Source organism: Pteronotus mesoamericanus, unplaced genomic scaffold (genome assembly GCF_021234165.1).
Source record: "Pteronotus mesoamericanus isolate MK-2021 breed Mesoamerican mustached bat unplaced genomic scaffold, CSHL_Meso_final contig_349, whole genome shotgun sequence".
Taxonomy (NCBI): domain Eukaryota; kingdom Metazoa; phylum Chordata; class Mammalia; order Chiroptera; family Mormoopidae; genus Pteronotus; species Pteronotus mesoamericanus.
Genome location: NW_026555138.1, coordinates 353982 through 372212, shown reverse-complemented (window position 1 = coordinate 372212; position 18231 = coordinate 353982). Strand labels below are relative to the sequence as shown.

Genomic DNA, 18231 nt, shown 5'->3' with positions numbered 1-18231 from the left:
GGGGGGATTAAAAATGCAGTGTGAGTTATTTGTGAAAGACTGTAAATTCTAGTTTTGGAAGTGGCCCAGAAGCTAAACCTGAGGTGACAGAAATCCAGAGGGCACCGGCCTTGTGTGCCATGCCGGCTCCCACCCCGCCCTCCTCTTCCTCTCTTCCTCTCACCGGCCCGCCCCCGGTCCCCCAGCCCTGCCGTCCTGGCCTCCTCCCCACAAACGCAGCCCTTATCAACGCTGTTCCCTGGCTGTTATCAGCAGGCGCTGAGAGTTTACGGGGCACAGTCCACTCGAGGGGGGTCCATCTCAGGGTAAGGGCACGGCCTTGGCACCGCCGCGTCATGGGCCCCAGGGCCACCCGGGGCTGCTCCCAGCAGAGCAGGGGCGAGGCCCCTCCTGGCCCGAGGCCGCGGCTGCGCAGAGCTGTCCCTGCCCCGCTCCCCGCGGTTCCTCCGACAAAAGGAACAGGTCATGGTCCACAGCGTTAAGTGATGTGCAGTCAGACTGAAGTGGGTTTTGAAACGGGGGCGTTCTTGGTGACCCCGGAAGACACAGCTTCACGGTGAAGGGCCGTCCCCAGACCAGGAGTGGCCACAGCGCGGGACGCCCCGAATGCAGGCACGAGCGTCCCAGCTTCCCTCCCCTCGGCGCTACCTCGGCGGGAGGGTGGCAGGGGTCCCTGGCCCTCGCACCTGCCAGCGCTGCCAGGCCCGCGTCTGCGCAGAGCCAGCCTCTGCGACGGTGGCACCTGTCTTCCCGCTAAGTGCCCGCGGCAGAACGTGCCCACGCGTCTGGGCAGCCGGGTCAGGGGCCCCAGGGAGCCATGGCAGGTGCTGCCCCAGAGAGTTGTGGCTGGGCTCTGCTCGGAGCTTGTCCCCGAGGCCCTGCTCCCAGGGGACCCTGTGCACTACTCTGCTGCACAGGGGATGCCCACACTGGGGTCTGGGGAGGGGCTCGCCTGGCGGGGGGCCCGGCCAGCCCGGGAGAGGCCGTCTCCACCTCGCAGGGCTCAGTGGGAGCATCTGACCGGTCTTGAAATGCACGAAGTGCCCCCTGTCCCCAGGACGTGTGCTCGGGCGGCAGCCCCTGTGGAGGGTGGCCAGGTCCACAGGGGCCCCAGCAGGAGGGCGCGGGAGAGAGCAAGGAGGCCCCCAGGGTGCCGATGTGCGCTGACCGCACAGCACCTCGGACAACCCGAGCGCCCCCAGGGAGAGCCAGGGCCAGAAAAGGTCCTGGGGGAACACGGGCCCTCGTGTGGGCCCTTCCTGTGGGGGGGGGGCAGCAGGGCAGGGGCTCCCAGGACGCTGGCCCCCCCCCCGAGCTCTGGCAGAAGGCGGGGCCAGGGAGACAGCACCCCGCGGGGGCCTGTCCCTGAAGGCGTGCGGCCACACAGTGCTCTCGGGCACACCGACTCCCAGTCTGGCTGCGGAAAGAAGCTGCCACAGGTGCAGCGGCTTAAACAGCACACGTTCATTCTGCCACAGTCCTGGAGGTCAGAAGTCCAAAACCAGTTTGCTGGGTGGCGGCCCTGGCATGGGTCCAGCCGCACTTTCCCCAGAGGCCCTGGGGTCACCGGGTCTTTCTCAGCTCCCAGGTTCGGGGGCCCTTCTTCCAGCCGGATAGCCAATAGCCTCCCTGTCCTTTGCCTCCATCTATGACACCTGAGGACACACACGGGCCACCTGGATGATCCAGGATAATCTCTGCATCTCAAGACCTTGAATTTAATCTGGTTGTCAAAGGCCCTTTGAAAGAGGAGGAGGCTTCCCCAGGGGCCCGGCTGGGGCCTCCCGCCTTGGGGCTGGCGTTGAGCCGCCCCGGCCACACCCACACAAGCATTAACGTGCTTACACGGGCAGACTCCGCCAGGGGAGAGGGGAGCCCCACGCGCACAGGGCCTCACATGGTCCCACAGGGGTCCCACACGCTCCTCACACCCAGGCCGCCTCCCATCAGACGGCGCAAGCCCGGTTTTGGAGGCCACAGAGCCCCTCCCTGCCCCGCTGCCCTCTGGCCCAGGTGAGAGCCTTCCGCTCCCTGAGAGCACGGCCAGCTCCCCCTTCGTTCTGTCGGCCCACACCGAGGAAGCAGCCCTTCTTCATCACTGCTTCAGGACCTGACCTCGTTCTGAGCCAGCCGCCTCCTCCCTGCAGTCTGCCCTGATACGCACAGTGACCGGCACACAGCCGTGCCTCACTGCCACGCCCCACGGGTCCTGGGGGAATGTCAACCAAATAAAGGAAAGGAGGAACTCAAAGGTCAGCGGGCAGAGCTCTTAAAGGGCGATGGCACACAGGTGCACGGAGCCTGAGCTTGGCGGCTGGACGTCCGTCGGACAGACATCTCAGTGCTGGCCGAGCTGAGGCGCCTGGGCCTGGGGCATGGACGGGGCTGCACTGCCCCCCTAGGACTCAGCTCTAGTCGCTGCAGAGGGGTCGCCTCCCCCATCCCCACCTCCGCTGCTGGGTCCTCGACCTGGCGGCCCGTCGCCATGGACAGGCCAGAGGCTCCCTGCTCCAGGTGAGTGCTGGGCCTCAGAGAGGCCACTGGGGAGCCGGCCGGTCTCAGCCCTCTGGGGCTGGGGCCTTCCCCGCCAGCTCCCTGCGCCTCCGCACGCCCACCCACATCCTTCCCCCACGGCCCCAGGCTCCGGATTCTAAGAGTGCGTCCAGGGGTCTGTTCCGCACCAGGCGCCCACCCTCAGACCCCCGTGCAAGGCCCCGGGCTCGGGGTGGGCACCGGTCAGCAGCGTCCAGTGTCCGCCCTGGAGTGCCCCCACCTCACCACCAGGCGGCGACACTTTCACGGGCAAAACCTGGGAGCGCCCCGGAGCAAAGCCCCTGACCCGGGTCCTGGGAGGGGCGGACCAGAGCCACCTGCGGAGGTCCCGGCGCGCCTGAGCCCCTGCCCAACACGGGCGCCCGGACGCCGGGTCGATGGGCGGTGAGGCAGGACCGGGTGTCGGGAAGCGGCCGCCCGCTGACCCCGCCCGCTTGCGCGCAGCGTGCAGCCCCGCGCCGCCGCCGCCCGCGAGCTGCTGCTGGCCGCGCTCGAGGACCTGAGCCAGGAGCAGCTGAAGCGCTTCCGCCACAAGCTGCGGGACGCGCCGGTGGACGGCCGCAGCATCCCGTGGGGGCGCTTGGAGCGTGCGGACGCCGTGGACCTCGCCGACCAGCTGACACAGTTCTACGGCCCGGAGCCCGCGCTGGACGTGGCCCGCAAGACCCTGAAGAGGGCGGACGCGCGCGACATCGCGGCCTGGCTGAAGGAGCAGCGGCTGCAGCGTGAGCGCGCGGCGGGGCGCCGCCGGGGGGGCCTGCCCCTCCCTCCCCTCCCGCCTGGGCGGAGTCCGGGACCCCGGCCGCCCTCCCCTCCGCTCCCTCAGGAAAGCCCGGCGCGCCCCCTGTCCGCGCAGGCGTCACCTGCAAGTTCCCGAGCCCCGGGGCTGGGGTCCACGGGTGTCCCCGAGGTGGCCACAACCCCCCGCGCCCCTCCCCCGCGCGACCCCCTGGCCTCACGACAGCTCCTCCTTCCAGGGCTCGGCCCCAGTTCCGCGGCGCTGCTCTCCGTGTCCGGTAGGTCCCCGGGTGGGAGGCGCAGGCCCCGGCTGCCCCGGGCTTGGGGCACAAGCGCCCTCGGGCCCGCCCGGGTCCGACAAGCCGCCCCAGGGAGCAGCGGGCGTGGGAGGGCCGGCGGGGCCGGAGCGCGTGGGACGGCGGCGGCCTGAGCGCCGGCTGACCGGCCCGCCCCGCGCAGAGTACAAGCGGCGATACCGGGAGCACGTGCTGCGGCAGCACGCCAAGGTGAAGGAGAGGAACGCGCGCTCCGTGAAGATCACCAAGCGCTTCACCAAGCTGCTCATCGCCGAGGGCGCCGCGCTGGAGTGCGAGGCCCCGGAGCCGGGCGGGGACGAGCCGCAGCCCGAGCGCGCCCGGCGCTCAGACACCCACACCTTCAACCGCCTCTTCAGCCGCGATGAGGACGGCCAGCGGCCGCTGACCGTGGTGCTGCAGGGCCCCGCGGGCATCGGCAAGACCATGGCCGCCAAGAAAATCTTGTACGACTGGGCGGCGGGCAAGCTCTACCAGGGCAAGGTGGACTTCGCCTTCTTCATGCCCTGCGCGGAGCTGCTGGAGCGGCCCAGCCCCTGCAGCCTGGCCGACCTGGTCCTGGACCAGTGCCCGGACCGCAGCGCCCCCGTGCGGCAGATGCTCAAGGCGCCCGAGCGGCTGCTCTTCATCCTGGACGGCGCGGATGAGCTGCCCGCGCCGGGGCCGGCCGAGGCTGCGCCCTGCACGGACCCCTTCGAGGCCGCGGGCGGCGCGCGCGTGCTGGGCGGCCTCCTGAGCAAGGTGCTGCTGCCCAAGGCCCGCCTGCTGGTGACCACGCGCGCCGCCGCCCCGGCCAGGCTGCAGGGCCGCCTGTGTTCCCCGCAGTGCGCGGAGGTGCGCGGCTTCTCTGACAAGGACAAGAAGAAGTACTTCTACAAGTTCTTCCAGGACGAGCACAGGGCGGAGCGTGCCTACCGCTTCGTGAAGGAGAACGAGACGCTGTTCGCGCTGTGCTTCGTGCCCTTCGTGTGCTGGATCGTGTGCACGGTCCTGCGCCAGCAGCTCGATCGCGGCCAGGACCTGTCGCGCACCTCCAAGACCACCACGTCCGTGTACCTGCTTTTCATTGTCAGCGTCCTGAGCCCGGCGCCCGCCTCGGACGGGCCGCGGCTGCAAGGCGAGCTGCGCAAGCTGTGCCGTCTGGCCCGTGAAGGCGTTCTGGAGCGCAGGGCGCATTTCGCGGAGAAAGATCTGGAAAGACTGCAGCTTCGTGGCTCCAAGGTGCAGACGCTGTTTCTCAGCAAGAAAGAGCTACCAGGCGTGCTCCAGGCCGAGGTCACCTACCAGTTCATCGACCAGAGCTTCCAGGAATTCCTTGCTGCACTGTCCTACCTGCTGGAGGACGAGGGGCCTTCCAGGGCACCGGCGGGTGGGGTGCAAGAGCTTCTGCAGGGGGACCAGGAGCTGTGCCACCACCTTGCGCTCACGACGCGCTTCCTCTTCGGACTGCTGAGCGCTGAGCGGCTGCGAGACATTGAGCGTCACTTCGGTTGCGTGGTTCCCGAGCGGGTGAAGCAGGACGTCCTGAAGTGGGTGCAGGACCAGGGCCAGCGGCGCCCGCGAGTGGCGCCTGAGGGGGCCGAGGAGACCAACTTGCCGGAGGGCACTAAGGAGTCAGAGTCGGACTCGGACTCGGGCTCAGACTCGGACTCCGAGGGGGAGGGGGAGGGGGAGGCGGAGGCGGAGGAGGAGGCGGAGGAGGAGGAGTTCAGCTTCCCGCTGGCGCTGCTGTACTGTCTGTACGAGACGCAGGAAAGCGCCTTCGTGCGCCAAGCCCTGCGGGGCCACCCTGCGCTGGCGCTGGAGCGCCTGCGCCTGAGCCGCTTGGACGTGGCTGTCCTGAGCTACTGCGTGCGGTGCTGCCCCGCTGGACAAGCGCTGCGGCTGACCAGCTGCGCACTGCCCGCCCCGCCGAAGAAGAAGAAGAAGAGCCTGGTCAAGCGCCTGCAGAACAGCCTGAGCGGCAGCTCGTGAGTCTCGGGGGCGGCTCCCTCCCTCGGGCCTGCTGGGGGGGGGGTGGCGCGGGATCACCGCCCGCGCCCCCGGGTGCCCTCTGGGCACGAGGAGCCTGCCCACCCCAGGCCAGGTGCAGGGCGAGGAGCTGGTTCTGCCCACCCCGTTGTGAAGCAGCCTGCCAGTGCCCACCTCCCCCCAGCCTGCACCCTCTCCGTGCCCATCCCCAACAGCCCCAGCCTCCCATGACCAAGGCAGGCCCCGCAGGGTGGCCAGGAAGCCTGGAGCAGCTCCCCCCCTTCTCAGAATAAATCCTGGAACGCACCGAGCCCTCTGGCCCTGAGCCTTTGCGCCTGCCACCCCTCCACCCAGGGCACTGCTGCCTGCCCCGAGGCCAGCCCAGGCTCCTGCCGCGGGCCTGGGGCTCCTTAGGCCCCAGGAGTGCCCCCCGCCACAGTACATCGTGACCCCAGGCCAGGCCCGTCTCCTTCGCGAGACCCTCAGCGGCCCCAGGGCAAGGCCGGTGCCGCCGTCCCTGGCACTTAGCTGCAGCCCAGCAGCTGCCCCGGTGCTCAGCACCGGCTAAGGGAGCGCCTGCCAGGAGTTGACAGGGCCTGAGGACACCCGCGCAGGTGCACGCCTGGCCCCACGGGCCCACGTTGCGGGCGGCAGTAGGGAGGCGCATGGGGCCACGGGTGAGAGGTTGCACTTTGCGTTTGGGGTGGGGACACAGGCACATCCAGTACCCGAGGACCAGGGGAGGAGGGAGGGACTGGGAGGGGCCGGGGGCTTCACTTCTGTCTCTCCCGGCAGCTCCCAGGGCACCACGCGGAAGCCGCAGGCCTCCCCGCTGCGTCCGTTCTGCGAGGCCCTGATGGACCGGCAGTGCGGTCTGACCAGCCTGACGTGAGTGACCACGCCCCCAGCCCCTGCCGGGGATGGACCCGAGCAGGCTGCCCTGGGAGGCACGGGGTGTGCCCGCCTGGGGACGGCTGAGGGGCGGGCTGCGAGCCTGGCGCCTCTGGCACCCGGTGCTGGGCCGACAGGCTCTGCCCACTCAGGGCAGAAGAGCGGGGGGCGGGGCCTCTCCCGGCTCAGGTGCTTCTTAGGGAGGGGGTTCGAGTTGGACACGGTGCAGCTGAGCACTGGGGGGCATGGAGGAGAGCAGAGTGCGTTTCCCGTCCAAGGCGGGGTATGCGACTGCTGAGCCGTCCCCCTGGGCTCTCGGGAGCAGCACAGGGGCCCGGCCGCACTCGGCCCCCTTGGGCCCATCGGTCCGTCCGCGCGCCAGGCCACTCCCCTGTGAAGCAGGCCGGCCAACTAAACGGCAGCCCCTTAACTCGAGGGGCGCATGCGTGGCGGCGGCGTGCGGAGGGTCGAGTCTGCGCAGGTGCCTCGTGACGCTCCTGTGCGGCGCTGCCCTGGGGGAGACGGGCGTGCGGTCCAGCGCCCGCAGTCCTGGTCCTGCCCCCGGGGACACACGTGGTGACAAAGGGCAGTGAGGCCGCACCGCCCACGCGTCTCCAGACTGAGCCTGGGCCCTGGGAGCAGGCCGTCTGCATGGCCGGGGGGCCTGAGACAGACCGTGTGCTTCTGGACCCCAGGCTGTCCCGCTGCAAACTCCCGGACTGGGCGTGCCGCGACCTGGCCGAGGCCCTGAGGCAGGCGCCCGCCCTGGCCGAGCTGAACCTCCTCCACAATGGGCTCAGCGAGGGGGGCCTGCGGGCGCTGAGCGAGGGCCTGGCCTGGCCCGGGTGCCGGGTGCAGACGCTCAGGTGAGGCCGGGCCTGGGAGGGGCCGGGGGAGGGGTGGCCCCGCGGCAGCCACTGAGCCCCTGAGCTCCGCACTCCCCCCACCCCCCGCAGGCTGCAGCAGCCGGGCCTGCAGGACGGCCTCCAGCCCCTGGTGGGCCTGCTCCGGCACAGCCCCGCGCTGACCTCCCTGGACCTCAGCGGCTGCCGGCTGTCAGAGCCCATGGTGACCTACCTGTGTGCGGTCCTGCAGCATCCCGGGTGCCGCCTGCAGACCCTCAGGTGGAGGCAGGGGCAGGGGCAGGGGCAGGGAGGGGCTGGGGACACACCCGTCGGGCCCAGGCTGGGGTGGGCCCGTGGGGCTCCTCTGGTCGTGGGAGGCTGTGGCCCTCAGGGCGGAGCACGCGGTGGGTGGGGGACAGGGGGCACCGGCCCGCTGAGGAGGAACCCCTCCCGGGTCCCCCGAGCAGCCACAGTCCCTGGAGGTGCAGCCCCCAAAGCCCAGGCCCAGCCCTCACCTCGACACTCCGCCAAGTGTCCATTTGTGGCCTGGTGCCCAGGGCCACAGTTGGGTCAACGAGCCAACGCCCTTCCCCTTCCCCAAGACGTGGCCCCCAGCTCCTGCGCCTCGCCCCGGCCTCTAACGACCGCTCACGGGCCGTCTCCTGTCCCTGAGACGCCCCCCGTCCCTGAGACGCCCCCCATGGCCGCACCCCCTGCCCTGCACCCTTCCTCCCTCCCGACCGACGCGCCCCCCCGTCCTGTGTCCACGCCGCAGCCTGACCTCCGTGGAGCTGAGCGCGCAGTCGCTGGAGGAGCTGCAGGCTGTGAGGACAGCAAAGCCAGGCCTGGTCATCGCCCACCCGGCGCTGGACAGCCGCCCTGAGCCTGTCCACGGGTTCAGCACGGCTCTCTGAGGCCCCGAAGGCCACGGGGCCAGGAGGGCTCCCGCCAGCCCTGCGAAGCAACTCTCCCGGCGCCGAGGCATGAGGACGTTGCTCCCCCCTGTGGGACCCTGGGCCGGAGGGAGGGGCCCATCGGACACGGTCCCTTTTGTGGTCCTGGACAGGGAGGCCCGTGCCCTGGGGGGGCCAGAGACCACTCCTCCCCCAGCCTCCACTTCGCCCCGGCCGCCTCCCTCTTCTGGGGCCCCCGGGAGCTAAGCGCCTGCCCGTGTTGTCCTTTCCCGGGTGAGCCGGGCACCGATCCCGTCTCCGTCTGCAGCCCGGCCCCCATGCCCCACAGCGCGGCCCCGGCCGCCAAGGACCAAGCGTGGGCCGATCTGGAGCGGAAGCAGACGGGCCTCCGTCCCTCCCCAGGAGTGAAGCTGCCCGAGGCCCCGGGGCGGAGCCCAGAGGGGTCCGCGGGCGTCTAGCAGAGGCCAGGGCGGAGCGGAGGAGGCAGCTGCCCGAGGGGCTGGCCGGGGGCGGGCGGCCCGTGCCCACCGATAATAAAGCCTCCTTGCGTTTGTCGGTTTCCATCGCACGCGGCCACTTTGCTCTGGCACCTAACCCACCCGGACGGGGCAGGGCCGAAGCCCCCCTGCAGAGAGGGGGAGACGGGCTGCAGGGAGCTCCGAGGCTCGACGGACTGGCCAGCAGTGGGCGGTCCCCGCGTCCTCAGGCCTCCTTGCTCCACACCGCTGGGCGTGGCCGGCTCCTGAGCCCCCGTCTGGATGGAGGGGACCCGGGAGGCAGCTCTTCCACTTCCCAGAGCACATGCCCTTCTGTGGTCACTTTCAGATACGGTCATTCGGTCTACAAGCCAGACAAAAGCCCCAGCCCCACCGGAGCTGGTGTTCTGTCAGGGGGACAGGCCGGGGACACGCAGGGCCAGCGCCGTGGGGGAGAGCGGCGCAGAGCAAGGGGACGGGAGAGAGGGAGCGAGGGCTTCCGCTGCGGGTGAGGGCCGGGGAGGCCAGGCTGAGGACAGGGCCCCGAGGCCACCCTGAGGAGACCGCTCCGGGCCGCGCACGAGCAGGCAGGCTCCCCACTCGCCAGGGCAGTGTCTTGGCCAGCCCAGGCCGCTGCGACAAGGCGCGTGAATGGACTAGCTGTGAACAACAGGAACTTATTTCCCACGGCCCCAGGGGCTGGTCAGGCCACGGTCGAGGGGCCAGCCAATTCCGCGTCTGGCCAGGACCCTGTTTCTGGCCGCAGGTGGCTGTCCTCTCGTGGTCTTCAGGTCGCAGGGGCCTCCCTTGCTCTCTGACCTCTTATACGGGCCCTTGTCCTGCCCTTGATGGTTCCTGACCCATGGCCTCAGAGAGGCCCCACCTCCAAATACCACCTCACTGGGGATTAGACACCAACAGACAGATCTGCGGACACGTTCAGTCCACACCAGGGAGCATGCGCCAGAACGTCGGGAGGTCCCAGAAGCAGGAGGAAGCCAGCTGACTGCGGGGAGTGGGGAAGGGGACCTTGTGGCTTGTCCCCCTGGGGCGGCGGGCACCATTGCAGGCTTCTGAGCAGAAGGCACGGTCTGACCTCACCGCTCTCGGGTCGGGAGGGCAGGGCAGGAGCAGAAGGCGTGGCCAACGCAGGAGGCTGCGGTGCGGCAGGGGCATGGGCAGGCCTGGCGGGCGGGGCCCCGAGTGCGGATGTGCCTGGGGGAGGCAGGTGGCCAGCGCAGCCGGGTTGGTCGTCTGGCCGTGGCCTGTGCTGGGGGAGGGGCAGGAAGAGCAGTTTCGGGGGCCGTGTTGGATCTGAGTGTCTCTGGCTGGGCCGCGTGGTCAGAGCACCCGCCTCACTGGGGTCAGACGTGGGGGTCGGCCCAGGGCGTGAGAGACAGGACACCGGCCCGGCGCTGAGCCCGGGGCGTCCAGGGGGCCGGGGGTGGGGGAGGGGGCCAGGTGGAGAGATGGCAGCGGAGAGGAGAGGAGGCGGCAGCGAGCCAGAAGGGGGCTCCAGGCAAAGAGAAGGACGCCTGCGCAGGCGGACCCCTGGCGTCCCCTAGAGGGCGGACAGAGGGGAGGCGCCACCGCCGAGGGCCCCTGCCCCTCTCAGGTCCACCCGGGGAGAAGGCTTTGAGGTCAGAGTTGGCCCTGCGTTTCTCACGCAGGCTCCCTCGGGCCCATCCCCACACCGGTCACACGGGGTCTCCCGACATGGGTGTAGCCCAGCCCCCCGCCCCGCAGTCCCTCCTCAGGCCTGGGCCGCTCTGCCCGACGGCCCGCCCGCCCGCCCGCAGGCCCCGGCCCTCCGAGGGCGGGACCGCCCCCTGTCCCGCCCGCCCTGCACCGCCCTGGGGGCGGGGACTGAGGGGCCTTCCGGCCGGCTCGGCGGCGGCGGGCTACTCTGCACTCCGGCCCGGGGCCCCAGCGCCGACCCGGCTAGAGCTGAGGGACGCGCAGGGCTGCGGTGAGCCCCGGGGGACCCCCTCCCCGGGCCCCACAGCACCCCCAGCGCCCGCGAGTGCACTCCCTACACCCGCCCCACCCCACCCGAGGCGGCTTCCTTGGGGAGCAACTTTGGCTGGCGGAGGCCTGCTCACTCCCGCCCGTGGGGCGGGGTCCCTGGGGCTCGGCTGGAACCGGGACGGAGGGTTAGGGCCGAGGTCGGCGGGTCGGAGTTTGGGAACTCCGTTGGGTCCCTGGAGATCCCTGCGCGGGGCTGAGGGCGTTCCCCGCGCAGCCGCAAGGCGGGGGCCCCGAGGACCGGCGCCCCCGAGGGGCCCGCAGTCCTGCCCCCGTGTGTTGGGGGCATCGGCCAATTTCCAAGGAGGGGGGCGTCGGGGCTAGCAGGGTCAGAAGAGGGACACCCAGCCAGCGGGCGCTCCCTGACCCCGCCCTTTCCCAGGCCCCTCCGTTGTGCAAGCCTCTCCATGGCGGACGCAGGTGAAGACCCCACCCGATTTACTGCCCACTCTCTGCCCAGTGACCGCCGGCTCTGGGCCACTGTGACCAACGCCTACTTGGGCACACGTGTCTACCATGACACACTGCACGTGAGTGGCCTGTACAATGGGGCTCTGGGGGACACTCACCGGGCCGTTCTGCCCAGTCCCCTCAACGTCCAGCTGGAGGCCCCTGCGGGGACAGGAGAGCGGCTGACCACAACTTTTGTCCTGGACACTAACACAGGTAGCTCCTGCCCGCCCCGCCCCCCCAGCCCCAGCCACTGTCCCAGGTTGGCGGAGGCACCGGCAGCCACCCCACCCTGGTGTCTCTGGACCCGGGACGCCCAACTTGGAGACAAGGAGGCCCTGGGGGAGCGGGGCCCCGGGTCGGACGGGGCCGGGGTCCGCGGGGCGGCGGGAGCTCCCCGCCCGGCAGCTGGGCTCTGCTTGCAGCGCAGAAGGGCCGGCTGCGCGGTGACTGTCCTCTCGGCCCCCCGTGGGGCAGGCCTGTGACCTGCCTGGGCTCCGCCCTCGCCAGGCTCCTTTCTGCACACCCTGGAGGGCGCCGGCTTCCGGGCCGCCCAGCGCATCTACGCCCACCGCACGCTGCCGCAGGTGCTGGCCGTCCACGTGTGCGTCACCCGCTCGGCCGCCGGGGGCGGGCCCGTCACCCTGCCGCTGCGGTCGGCCTTCTCCCCGGAGAGCCCGGACTTGGACCTGCGTCTGGGGCCTGACTTCCAGGGAGCCCGGTGAGGAAGGGCCGGGCCAGCGAGGGGGGCCGGGGGAAGCCTGCCCTGAGACGCAGCTGTGCTTCTGCAGGTACCTGTACGGCCGCACCCTCACTCCGGAGCAGCCTGGGGGGCCGCAGCAGGAGGTGCACATGCTGTGGACGCCGGTGCCCCCCGCCCTGACCCTCGGGGAAGGCCAGGAGCAGGGGACCTGGGAGTTCCTGGCCGTGGTGGGCGGCAGCCGGGCGGAGGCCCGGGCCTGCCTCGCTGAGGCCCTGCGGCTGCGGGCGCGCGGCGCCCTGTACTCGGCCCACGCCCAGGCCTGGGCCCGACTCTGGGACAGCTGCGGCCTGGATGTGGGGGGGCCCCTGGCCCTGCGCCAGGCCCTCCGTGGTGCCCTCTACTACCTGCTCAGCGCCCTGCCTGAGCCCGGGATCCCAGGACATGTCTGCCACGGACTCAGCCCCGGGGGTCTCGCCAACGGGAGCCGTGAGGAATGCTACTGGGGCCATGTGTTCTGGGACCAGGTGTGCACCAACCACCCCCTCCCAGACCTGCCACAGAGGGTCCAGTGGCGAAGGGCAAAGGCTGTGGGTGGGGAAGCCTGGGGGCCGAGGCCAACGGGAAGGCTTCCTGGAGGAGGTGGTGTCTCGGCCAAAGGATGTGTGGGAGTTAGATGGAAAAATGATCCAGGCGTGGGGGCCAGAGCTGGGGGGATGCGTGGCGTCCGGCCAGGGCGGGGGCGGAGCTCACGGAGGCAGGAAGAGCAGCAGGAGGGGGTGCAGGGGCGGCAAATACTGAGCGCCCCAGGTGGACGCGGTGGCCGGGACAGGAGTGCATTCTGGGAAGGCCGCGCAGCGGCTGAGGGAGCGTGGCCAGAGGAGGGCGAGGCGCGGAGGCCCAGAGCCTCGCTGGGGCCTGGCGGCCGATGGGCGTGGCGGGGCCCAAGGAGCCAGGGCTGCGGCCCCCACTGTACCGCTGGGCTGGGGGAGGCTGAGTCCCTCGCTCCCGGTTAGGCAGCCAGTGAGCAGCGGCACAGTGCCCTGCACCAGGCTACCCGCCGCCCCCGGTCCTGGCCCAAGTCCCCGACCAGAGCCAGATGCCCCCTGGGCAGGTCCTGAGCGGAAGACGGCAGCGTGGGGCGGGCCGGCGGGGAGGGCCTGGGCAGGCCCCGGGGGGCAGCACGGGGCTGGGCCAGCCCTGAGGCCCTGCGGGGCAGAGTGAGGGTGGGGCGCGGGCCGGCAGAGCTCGAGGACAAGGGACGCCGCGGCTGTGCCCGCAGGACCTCTGGATGTTCCCGAACGTCCTGCTGTTCCAGCCAGAGGCCGCCAGGGCTCTCCTGCGGTACCGCATCCAGACGCTGGGCGGGGCCCTGGACAACGCCCGGAGCCTGGGCTACCAGGTGAGGGGCCGGAGCACCCACCCCGCGGGGCCCCTCTCCGGGGGCCGAGGCACCCTGCACGGGGCCCCATGGCGTGCCCGGCCTGCACTGCTCGGGGAGACGCGGGCCTGCCTGGGACCCAGCTGGGGCCCCGCACGGCTCTGAGCCTGGGGCAGCTTACGGAGGCCACCTGGCCCGCCCTGGGGGACATGCAGTAGGCTCTCGGGACCCGCAGGCCCCCACCGGGGCGCCCGGGAAGGCGGCACCCCCCACCTCCGCCCTCGCAGGCTGACAGCACCGGGGAATGCGCGGGCCACTCCCCCCGGGCCCCGGGGGACGGGGTCAGGTGTGTGCCCCCCGCCCCCGCCCCTCAGGGAGCCAAGTTTGCCTGGGAGAGCGCGGGCTCTGGCCTGGAGGCCTGCCCCGAGGGCGTCTACGGGCAGCAGGAGGTCCACGTCAACGGGGCCGTGGCGCTGGCCTTCCAGCTGTACTACCACAGCACCCAGGTGAGGGTCGCTGTGCGCTCGCGGTGCCCCTCTGAGTGGCCTGGGACTTCCCGTCTGCGGCCAGTCCAGGCGTTTTGGAGCCAAGCCTTCACCTCTGGGCACTTGAACGGACGGGCAGTGGCAAGAAATGCAGTGACCCCAGGGCGCCAAAGCCACGGTGTCACGGCCCCTGTTCCGCCCTGTCCTTCCCCAGGACCTGCAGCTCTTCCGAGAAGCTGGAGGCTGGGACGTGGTCCGTGCTGTGGCTGAGTTTTGGTGCAGCCGCGTGGAGTGGAGTCCAGCAGAGGAGAAGTACCACCTGAAGGGTGCGGGCGCAGGGCTGGGGCTCGCTCCTGGGTCCGGCTCTGCCTGTGTCTCCCGCGCCTGCGGCGGCCGGCCCCACGCTGGCCAGCGGCACCGGCAGGACTCAGGCTCTGGGCTAAGCGCTGTCTTGCCCTTTGTGCCCAGGAGTCATGCCCCCCGACGAATACCACTCTGGGGTGAATAACTCCGTGTACACCAACGTCCTGGCCCAGAACAGGTCAGGCCCCAGCCCAGCCCAGCAGGAGGGGGGGCGGGCGGGGGGGACGGCCAGGCGTGCCAGGGCTGCAGCCCCCTCTCCCGCCTCTGCCCTAGCCTGCGCTTCGCTGCTGCCCTGGCCCAGGACCTGGGTCAGCCCATCCCCACCCGGTGGCTGGCGGTGGCTGAGAAGATCAAGGTGCCCTTTGACCAGGCGCAGAACTTCCACCCTGAGTTTGATGGGTATGAACTTGGTGAGTGCACTCGGAGCCCCCGCGAGGCCCCTTCCCGCTTCCCGCCCCCTTCGTCCCACGTCAGCAGCACCCCTGTCCCCCAGGAGAGGAGGTGAAGCAGGCGGACGTCGTGCTCTTGGGGTACCCCGTCCCCTTCTCCCTGAGTCCTCGCGTGCGCAGGAAAAACCTGGAGATTTACGAGGCTGTGACATCGCCCCGGGGCCCCGCCATGACCTGGGTAAGGAGGGCGGCAGTCCTCCCGGGGGCCCCGCCGACCCTCCCCACGCACGGCCCCCCCTCAGCGTGTCCCCTGACCCCTGGCGCCTGACCCCAGAGCATGTTTGCCGTGGGCTGGATGGAGCTGAAGGACCCCAGGCGGGCATGGGACCTCCTGCAGAGGAGCTTCGCCAACATCACGGAGCCCTTCAAGGCCAGCGGCCCCGCCCACCTGCCTCTCCCCCGGGGGCGGGGGTGGGAGCCCAGCTTTGGGGGTCGCCGCCCTGATGGTCCCCCCTGACCTTCCAGGAAGAGGGACAGTGGCCTCGGGAGACCTGTGTCTTGAGGACCCGGGCCCTGACGACCTTGACCCTGCAGGTGTGGACGGAGAATGCCGACGGGTCCGGGGCCGTGAACTTCCTGACGGGCATGGGGGGCTTCCTGCAGGCGGCGCTCTTCGGGTTCACAGGGTTCCGGTGAGTGGGGGGACCCGCAGGGGGCGGTCGCCCGCGCCGCCCGCCTGCCCCACGGAGCTGTCTCCTCCCCCCAGGGTCACCAGGGCTGGCGTGGCCTTTGACCCCATGTGCCCGGCGGGGGTCTCCGGCGTGTATGTCTCTGGCATCTCCTACTTGGGGAACAGGATCGACTTCTCCTTCTCCGAGGGCACGGTGACGGTCGAGGTCAGGACCCCGGCAGGGCCCTGGGCCCCGCCGCTGGAGGTTGAGCTGTGGCCATCGCAGGACCGGCTCCCTCTGCCCCCAGGTAGGCTGTGACCCCCAGGCCCACGCCGGGGCCCAGGGCCCGTGACCCCCAGGCATGCGCCCTCACCCCCAGTGGCCCCCTCTCCCCACAGGGCGCAAGGTCTCCTTCCCCTGCTCTCCGGGCCGGATACAAAGCTCAGCCTTGTAGGGGGCAGCGGCAGCAAGCGCTGCCCCCAGGATGTGCTGGGAGACACTTACGAGACACAGAAGTCCACAGCAGCACCACCGGGACCCTTTGGGCCCTCCAGGCCCGCAGAGCCCCCACCCGGTACTGTGCTGGGCTCTGCCCCCGAGCCGGCAGGGCTGTGGGCGTCAGGGACGTCTCTGGGGTGCCCCCCTCTGGCGCTCCCCATGCGGGGCCCCCGGCTGGCGGCCAGGCTCGCAGGCTCCGGGCCGGTCTGGACTCTGTGGCCTGACGTGCGTGACTCTCCGCCTCGAGCCTGAACCCCGGGCCGCCTAAAGCCCCCAGACAGGGGCCTTTGCCGAGGCCTCCCGCGCCCGCAGTCTGCACCGGCCCCTCAGGGCTGACGCCCGCACCCGCCATGCCCCGGGGGGTGGGGGTGCGGACGCTCCGCTGCGGGGGCAGGGGCGGGCGAGGGCCACGGCATCACTCCGACGCTCAGCCCCAGCTTCGCCATGAGGAGCTTTCTGTGTCACGACGCGGAGGTCAGTCCTGGCCCAGGTGCTCTCGGGCTGTTGTGGGGGCTCAGCACCCGCAGTCCCCGACTCGGCCGCCCCAGTCAGGTCCGGCAGCCCCTGTCACACACCCTTCCTCGGCCGCGTGGGCTGTGGAGCAAGACCCCTCATCTTCGCTCTGACCAGCCAGGAGGGCCGGGCCGGGTGCGCACGGGTGCAGAGCCGTGGCCCGGGCCTGTCTGTCCGGGGCAGGCCGCCCTCGTGGAGGTTCTGCCCAGCTTCTGCCGGGGCCTGGGCCCCACAGCGGGCACATCAAGCTTCTTGAGGACGAAACGAGGATCTTGGGGAGGGCTCCGCCTGTGTACCCCCAAAGAATTAAAGTCGGGCTGGGAATGGCTGTGTCTGCCCTGAGGAGCGGGGGACGCATAATGGGCCACGTGTCTGGCCGGTAACTTGCTCGCTTGGAACAACCGGCCGGTCCCAACACCTGCCCCTCCCGCCCGCCTCCCTCCGGCCTCGTGCGTTCTCGCAACAGGCGCACCCAGTTCGCCAAGAAGCAGGCGCTGGGCCCGCGGACTGTGATGGGCAGGGCGTGCGCGGAGCCGCGGGGGTCCCAGGGCCGAGGCCGCGCGGCTGTGGGGTGGGGAGCGGGGCAAGCAGCACACGGGGTGGGGGGGCCTCCGAGGAGACAGCCACGTTGCAGACCAGCACGCATGTCAGCACTGGCTCCCCAAGGTGCGTGGTGGGCTCTCTGGCGCCCACGGGCCCCCTCCGTGGTGAGGGTCCCGGCACAGCAGTCCTGGAGCCGGGCGGGGCGCTGCTCCGTTTGCCAGCGGGGCACACGGCCACCTGCGTCTATGGGAGGGCGACCCTCTGCGGGGCTGTGGGTGGCAGTGCCCCTGTGCTGGGCTCAGGGCCCATGGTAGCCAGCGGCCTAAACTGGACCAGGGTCCCTCAGCCTGCCCAGGACACAGCCTGGGCGCTGGTGACCTTCGCCTCCACCTGGCTGGACGGCACACTGTCCACGGCACCTGGGCACAGGCTGGACAATCTTTGCTCCCCGCACAACCCACAGAGCACCCCATGCTGGGGACGTGCACTGGCCATGCCAGGCTGCGCCCTGCTCCCAGCCTCTCTGTCCAACAGGGTGGTCCCTTCTTGAGCCAAACCTGGAGCCCAGGGTTGGCAGGCGGTCCCCATCCTGGGCCCCACACTGGCACACGGCCCTTGTCTCTGGACCAATGTGGGGGCTGTGCCCGGCACGGGCCAGCGCTGTGTCCCCATCCCCAGGTGCGGCCAGCGCACCCCCTGCCCCCGGGGCTGGCTCAGGGCAGCCCACACCACGCTCCCGGGCTGGGGCACTGCGGGCACCCTGGAGGCCGAGGGCAGGGGCGCGTTGGGGACTCCAAGCGCAGCAAACAGATCTCCCCCCCTGGCCCAGGCAGAGCGGGCAGGCAGAGGGGGCTCCCTGGGGACGGAGGGGCCCTGGGTGGGGCGCTTGCAACCCGGAGCCGCCCTGCGCTTCAGGCCCTGCAATTAGCCTGCCCTGTCATTGGCCCGCCCACAGCAAGGCCCAGGGGACCGCGTCCCCCCCACACGGGGCGTGTGCATGTGCCCACAACCCGCCTGCCAGACCACGGGTTTGCGGGGTGGGGGTGAAAGACGAGGGCTTGCCTAGCACCAAGGATGCTCAGAAAATGTCCTCGCCTCCCACCACTCCCCTCTGCACAACTGTGCGGGTGGGGGCGTGGCCCCGTCTCTGCCCTCGCGTGTGCTGCGTACATGCACGGGCGGCAACGTGAGCGTGCCTGGGTGTGCACGTGTCTTTGCGTCCAGCCCTGCGGACCCACTGACACCGTGACCCAAGGGAGGGGTCGGCACATGCCGGACCCACAGGCAGGGACACGCGGGAGAGGCCTCACCGGCCTCGCGTGCACACGCGCGCGCGCACACACAGACCGGAGGGGCACACGTGGAATCCGGGAGACAGGCCCCCAAACCGCGGTGCCCAGCGGGACCGGGAGATGAAAGGCTGGCTTTCCCAAACTGGTTCTAAAATACTCAAGCGCCTCCACCCAGAAGCCACAGGCCACCCAGTGCCCAAGGGGACAGTCAGAGACCAC

The 18231-nt window shown here is 71.0% G+C and overlaps 2 protein-coding genes across 2 annotated transcripts; both read left to right on the top strand.

Moving 5' to 3' along the window:
* The first annotated feature begins 2485 nt into the window (after window positions 1-2485).
* NLRP6 (NLR family pyrin domain containing 6) lies at window positions 2486-8226 on the top strand. The gene is made up of 8 exons (XM_054576803.1): window positions 2486-2514; window positions 2998-3278; window positions 3531-3569; window positions 3751-5575; window positions 6372-6464; window positions 7163-7333; window positions 7424-7591; window positions 8088-8226. The coding sequence occupies exons 1-8, from the start codon at window positions 2486-2488 to the stop codon at window positions 8224-8226; spliced, it is 2745 nt and encodes a 914-aa protein (XP_054432778.1).
* A 2352-nt stretch (window positions 8227-10578) lies between these two features.
* On the top strand, window positions 10579-16484 carry PGGHG (protein-glucosylgalactosylhydroxylysine glucosidase). The gene is given in 14 exon segments (XM_054576802.1): window positions 10579-10671; window positions 11110-11393; window positions 11688-11898; window positions 11969-12404; window positions 13160-13279; window positions 13633-13764; window positions 13958-14069; window positions 14212-14284; window positions 14380-14516; window positions 14600-14733; window positions 14830-14938; window positions 14941-15187; window positions 15262-15473; window positions 15565-16484. Coding segments are annotated over 13 exon segments (2238 nt in total). The 5' UTR covers window positions 10579-10671; window positions 11110-11134; the 3' UTR covers window positions 15621-16484.
* Window positions 16485-18231: the final 1747 nt, after the last annotated feature.

Excerpts from the sequence above, each read along its gene's own strand:
- NLRP6 (XM_054576803.1), top strand. The coding sequence starts at position 2,486 with ATGGACAGGCCAGAGGCTCCCTGCTCCAG. Across the intron at positions 3,279-3,530 it reads GAAGGAGCAGCGGCTGCAGC|GGCTCGGCCCCAGTTCCGCG; the intron begins GTGAGCGCGCGG and ends TCCTCCTTCCAG. Across the intron at positions 5,576-6,371 it reads AACAGCCTGAGCGGCAGCTC|CTCCCAGGGCACCACGCGGA; the intron begins GTGAGTCTCGGG and ends CTCTCCCGGCAG.